Source organism: Notolepis coatsorum (genome assembly GCF_963971535.1).
Source record: "Notolepis coatsorum genome assembly, contig: SCAFFOLD_2759, whole genome shotgun sequence".
Taxonomy (NCBI): Eukaryota; Metazoa; Chordata; class Actinopteri; order Aulopiformes; family Paralepididae; genus Notolepis; species Notolepis coatsorum.
In genome coordinates, this window is record NW_028174823.1 from 5,536 (window position 1) to 12,500 (window position 6,965).

Below are 6,965 nucleotides of genomic sequence, written 5' to 3' on the forward strand. Positions count from 1 at the left end.
AGTAGACACACAGTAGAGACAGTAGAGACAGTAGAGACACAGTAGAGACAGTAGACACACAGTAGAGACAGTAGAGACAGTAGACACACAGTAGAGACAGTAGAGACAGTAGAGACACAGTAGAGACAGTAGAGACACAGTAGAGGCAGTAGAGACACAGTAGAGACAGTAGAGACACAGTAGAGGCAGTAGAGACACAGTAGAGACAGTAGAGGCAGTAGAGGCAGTAGAGACACAGTAGAGACAGTAGAGACAGTAGAGGCAGTAGAGACACAGTAGAGACAGTAGACACAGTAGAGACAGAGTAGACAGTAGAGACACAGTAGACACAGTAGAGACAGTAGAGACAGTAGAGACAGTAGAGACAGTAGAGACAGAGTAGACAGTAGACACAGTAGACAGTAGAGACACAGTAGAGGCAGTAGAGACACAGTAGAGACAGTAGAGGCAGTAGAGACACAGTAGAGACAGTAGAGACAGTAGAGGCAGTAGAGACACAGTAGAGACAGTAGAGACAGTAGAGGCAGTAGAGACACAGTAGAGACAGTAGACACAGTAGAGACAGAGTAGACAGTAGAGACACAGTAGACACAGTAGAGACAGTAGAGACAGTAGAGACAGTAGAGACAGTAGAGACAGAGTAGACAGTAGACACAGTAGACAGTAGAGACACAGTAGAGACAGAGTAGACAGTAGAGACACAGTAGAGACACAGTAGAGACAGTAGAGACAGTAGAGACAGTAGAGACAGAGTAGACAGTAGAGACAGTAGAGACAGTAGAGACACAGTAGAGACACAGTAGATACAGTAGAGAGACAGTAGAGACACAGTAAAGACAGTAGAGACAGTAGAGACAGTAGACACAGTAGAGACAGTAGACACACAGTAGAGACACAGTAGAGACAGTAGAGACACAGTAGAGACACAGTAGACAGTAGAGACAGTAGAGACAGTAGAGACACAGTAGAGACACAGTAGAGACAGTAGAGAGACAGCAGAGACACAGTAAAGACAGTAGAGACAGTAGAGACAGTAGACACAGTAGAGACAGTAGACACACAGTAGAGACACAGTAGAGACAGTAGAGACACAGTAGAGACACAGTAGAGACAGTAGAGACAGAGTAGACAGTAGAGACAGTAAAGACAGTAGAGACAGTAGAGACAGTAGAGACAGTAGAGAGACAGTAGAGACACAGTAAAGACAGTAGAGACAGTAGAGACAGTAGAGACAGTAGAGACACAGTAGAGACACAGTAGAGACAGTAGACACAGTAGAGGCAGTAGAGACAGTAGAGACAGTAGAGACAGTAGAGTCAGTAGAGACAGTAGAGACACAGTAGAGAGACAGTAGAGACAGTAGAGACACAGTAGAGACAGTAGAGACAGTAGAGGCAGTAGACAGTAGAGACAGTAGACACACAGTAGAGACAGTAGACACAGTAGAGACAGTAGACAGTAGAGACAGTAGAGACAGTAGACACACAGTAGAGACACTGTAGAGACAGTAGAGACAGTAGAGACAGTAGACAGTAGACACAGTAGAGACAGTAGAGACACAGTAGAGACAGTAGAGACAGTAGAGGCAGTAGAGACACAGTAGAGACAGTAGACACAGTAGAGACAGAGTAGACAGTAGAGACACAGTAGACACAGTAGAGACAGTAGAGACAGTAGAGACAGTAGAGACAGTAGAGACAGTAGACAGTAGACACAGTAGAGACAGTAGAGACACAGTAGAGGCAGTAGAGACAGTAGAGACAGTAGAGACAGTAGAGACACAGTAGAGACACAGTAGAGGCAGTAGAGACAGTAGAGACACAGTAGAGACACAGTAGAGACAGTAGAGACAGTAGAGGCAGTAGAGACAGTAGAGACAGTAGACACAGTAGAGGCAGTAGAGACAGTAGAGGCAGTAGAGGCAGTAGAGACGGTAGAGACAGTAGAGACAGTAGAGACAGTAGAGGCAGTAGAGACAGTAGAGACAGTAGAGGCAGTAGAGACAGTAGAGGCAGTAGAGACAGTAGAGGACAGTAGAGACACAGTAGAGACAGTAGAGACACAGTAGAGACACAGTAGAGGCCGCCTCACCTTGACCAGCGCGGCCGCCGCCCTGAAGCTCATCCGGGCCACAGACTCTCTCTTGCGTCGGCGCGGCAGGCGGTTGAGACCGGAGCGCGAGCTCCCGAAGGAGCAGAGCGAGGCGGCGCCGGGGGTGATGGGCGTCTGGGGCACGCTGTAGCCGTCCACCTCCTCCACCATGCGGAAGGCCCGGCCGCGAGCCAGCGGGTCCACGATCTGACGGGGTCAGAGGTCAGGGGTCAGTCAGAGAGGTCAGAGAGGACCGGACGGAGGAAGACAGGAGAACTACATCCGTCTCACGTGGAAACACATCACAGAAGATCCACTTAGGATATCTGACTGACTCAAGAGTAAAGCCTCAACTTAAAAATAATAATAATAATAATAATAATAATAATAATAATAATAATAATAATAATAATAATAATAATAATAATAATAATAATAAACTTTTTTTGTATAGCACCTTTCATACAAGAATTGCAGCTCAAAGTGCTTCACAGTAGCATAAAATGAGCACAAAATTGGCAGACCAAGAGCAGTGCATAATATTGCAGACTATTAAGCTAATGTTTTAATGCAACTATTTCCCACATCACAATGACCAGATCTTTTATTATTTTTATTTTTATTTGATTTGGTTTGGTTTACTTTGGACTCAGAATTGTTTGTTTTTATTGAAACAGCAGTTTGTTTATACTTCAGAACTGTAATATTTAGACGAGGTCCCCAAAATAAATGGAAGGAAATCAGGATCGTTGCCTATATTTTATTGAGAGTAACATAATAATATACCGGTAACCGATATTATCATCTGCACCTTTGTTTACAATGTTTATTTTTCTCGTATTTTTATTATTCAGAGTTAATTATACTGTTTATACTGTTTATTTATTCTTGTATCTTTATATTCAGATCTAACTTTATTGCCTATTATGTATGTCTTTCTACTATCACCCTGCCCATACCTGTACCTCCCCTCCCCCCTCCCCCATTCTGCTATTACCTCAGAATTACAACCAAGGGGATCAATAAAGGAATATAAGAAGAGTTATTCCTTTATTGATCAGAATTATAGTACAGTGGAAAAGTAAATAATGAGCAGTGTAACCAATATAATTAACTATGAATAAACACATCCTGAGCCAGTAGGCCGTGTGATCGAGGTGCAGGTGAGGGTCTGTCTGCCCTATCAGTTATATTATGCATTACAATAATATCTTTTATTTTTTTATCCACTTTTTCTCCTCTTGTTTTTCTGTGTTTTTCTCCCATCCCAATTTTTTGTCGTTATGCCAATTCTCCCCTCCCCTTCCTGGTCGTTGCTCGCATGTGCCCCCCACTGGTCGGTCTAGGGAGCCCTGAAGTCTATCAGATGCTTCCTCCGAGACATAGGAGACAGCCAGCAGCATCTTTTCACCTGACAGCGCGGACTCTCATTGGTCGAGGTGTAACGTGTGGGAGGCTCACACTACCTTCATCGTATCCCTTCCTCGCTGTGCAGGCGCCCTGACCGACCTGTAGGAGTCGCTGTTTACAACGACCAGAATACCACCCCACCGGCTTCCCTCCCGCTGACACCGCCAATCGAGCCAGTATGACGGCCGGCCAAGCTGGAGGCAACGCTGACATACCAGTGTCTCTCGCGTTGGTGACGAGCGCTTAGTCCGCTGCACCACCCAGCCGCCTATGCATTACAGTAATATCTTATCTTATCTTATCTTACTTGTAGATGCACATAAAGGTAAGACTGCTGACACTTGACTAGTTCTACTGAAGTTCTACAAAATAAAACGGCTGCAGGAACATGTTTCTGACACGTTAAATGGTCAAAACTGGTAGCTTCCAGTTAGCTTCAAGTTAGCTTCAAGTTAGCTTCAAGTTAGCTCCCAGTTAGCTTCCAGTTAGCTTCCAGTTAGCTTCAAGTTAGCTTCATGTTAGCTTCCAGTTAGCTTCCAGTTAGCTTCAAGTTAGCTTCATGTTAGCTTCATGTTAGCTCCCAGTTAGCTTCAAGTTAGCTCCCAGTTAGCTTCCAGTTAGCTTCAAGTTAGCTTCATGTTAGCTTCCAGTTAGCTTCCAGTTAGCTTCAAGTTAGCTTCATGTTAGCTCCCAGTTAGCTTCCAGTTAGCTTCAAGTTAGCTTCATGTTAGCTCCCAGTTAGCTTCCAGTTAGCTTCAAGTTAGCTTCATGTTAGCTCCCAGTTAGCTTCAAGTTAGCTTCATGTTAGCTCCCAGTTAGCTTCCAGTTAGCTTCAAGTTAGCTTCATGTTAGCTCCCAGTTAGCTTCCAGTTAGCTTCCAGTTAGCTTCATGTTAGCTCCCAGTTAGCTTCCAGTTAGCTTCATGTTAGCTCCCAGTTAGCTTCATGTTAGCTCCCAGTTAGCTCCCAGTTAGCTTCATGTTAGCTCCCAGTTAGCTTCCAGTTAGCTCCCAGTTAGCTTCATGTTAGCTCCCAGTTAGCTTCCAGGCCAAAACAGAAGTGAAACCCTTACCTTCTGTTTTATTTTAACGTCACATTACGTTTGGGTCTTTTACTCTCTCCTAGGAGTAAAAGCTCCTAACCCACCCTGTAGTATTTCACCCTCTCTACTCTTCCAGGTTGTCCTGATTGGCTGATTGACGCCTGCTGTGTATCTGACTCTCTTTATAACGGCCTTGAGTTTATTCTCTCATGTGTCAGTTCTTCATCTAACGTCACCGTGAGTCGCTGTCTACGGAGAGTCGTGCCGCTCCAGGCCTGGAGGACGCCTCTGCCGTCATTTTGATTATTATTTATTTCCTTTTGTTTAAAGTATACTCTATTATCGCTCTTGATGTTTCGACGATAAAAAGGAAACACAGTTTGTTGAGAAGAGCAACTTACCGTCTCCGTACCTTCCTTCTGCATTTGGGTTCAACATTCCTACCTGAATGGTAACACCCTGGTTTCTGACACGTTAAATGGTAACGTAAATACGTTAGCTTCCAGTTAGCTTCGCGCTGCGAGGCGGGGAGGTAGAGGGGGGGCGGGGTTAGGGGAGGTAGAGGGGGGGCGGGGTTAGGGGAGGTAGAGGGGGGGCGGGGTTAGGGGTCAACAGAACTCGTACCTTCTGCATGCCGTGCTGCGAGGCGGAGACGTAGAGGGGGGGCGGGGTCTCCGTGCTGGTCAGCGAGATGTTGTCCTGGCTGGGGAGGTCCATCTCGCGCAGCACCTGGGGCTTCAGCTTGCCGTAGCGCAGGCTGCAGTGACGCAGGCTCTTCCGCTGCCATTTCTGCGTGGCGTCGCCGTCCTTGCTGACCCCGAACCAGTCCGCCGTGCCCCTGCGCGCAGACAGCAGTCAGTACCGGGAGCGACGTACTACTGACCCCGGACCAGTCTGGACCGGTCAGTACCAGCAACAACACACAAACCCACCACACACAAACCCACCACACACACGCACACACACACACACACACACACACGCACTCGCACACACACACACACACACTCACTCACTCACTCACTCACTCACTCACTCACTCACTCACTCACTCACTCACTCACTCACTCACTCACTCACTCACTCACTCACTCACTCACTCACTCACTCACTCACTCACTCACTCACTCACTCACTCACTCACTCACTCACACACACACACACACACACACACACACACACACACACACACACACACACACACACACACACACACACACACACACACACACACACACACACACACACACACACACACACACACACACACACACACACACACACACACACACACACACACACACACACACACACACACACACACACACACACACACACACACACACACACACACACACACACACACACACACACACACACACACACACACACACACACACACACACACACACACACACACACACACACACACACACACACACACACACACACACACACACACACACACACACACACACACACACACACACACACACACACACACACACACACACACACACACACACACACACACACACACACACACACACACACACACACACACACACACACACACACACACACACACACACACACACACACACACACACACACACACACACACACACACACACACACACACACACACACACACACACACACACACACACACACACACACACACACACACACACACACACACACACACACACACACACACACACACACACACACACACACACAGTATCATCCCAGGGCTCCCAGCACCAGGCTGATGCAACCTCACACCAAGAGCCCAGAAGCGTTCAGACGCGCCGCTCGTCTCGTTAGCGACAGAAGTGAAGCAAAACAACAAAGGGTTTTCATTTTGGCCTCCGATCATAAAAGACTCAACGAAGTCCTCCCTGGAGAACGAACGCTGCGCCACAGATGTAAAGAATATATTATGTCTTCTCCGGTGACGGCAGGAAGACGCGGCCTGCCTCCCTACTGTAGCGGCTTGCGTGTTGTACACTGAACGCACGTGTCATGAAAAAGATCTCTGTGACGATGATCAGATTGTCCAATGTTTATGTCTATTTGCTTTTTGTAGTGTATGTGGTCAGGAGTCTTTCAAGTGTGTGTTTATTGATTCACATGTTAGTGTAATAATAACATGTTTAAATTTTTTATTTTATTTCTTTCATGTTTTACATATATAATTTTTGTTTTTAGTTTTGCATATATATATATTAGGGCTGTCAAAATTAATGCTTTAACTCTGGAGATTAATTTAAATTAATTAAAGCGTTAAAAACAATTAATCTAGATTAATCTATGGAGTGAAAAATCTTCAACGTTCTGAACTGTCAGCAGTATATTTGCTTGTTTGGATATAAGAGAGAGGTCTATAGCTGAGTCAACGTTGATGGTTTTGTTGAACA

General features: G+C 46.0%; 1 protein-coding gene across 1 annotated transcript in view; it reads right to left on the bottom strand.

Moving 5' to 3' along the window:
- Window positions 1-2,091: 2,091 nt before the first annotated feature.
- Window positions 2,092-6,965, bottom strand: part of LOC311247460 (inactive rhomboid protein 1-like) — a gene marked incomplete at both ends in the record, with an annotated part of 11,286 nt that continues 6,412 nt past the window's right edge. The window contains 2 exons of the mRNA XM_084338502.1: window positions 2,092-2,298; window positions 5,167-5,380. Of these exons, the coding sequence (XP_084194628.1) occupies window positions 2,092-2,298; window positions 5,167-5,380 (421 nt within the window). The remainder of the gene's footprint in view (window positions 2,299-5,166; window positions 5,381-6,965) is intronic.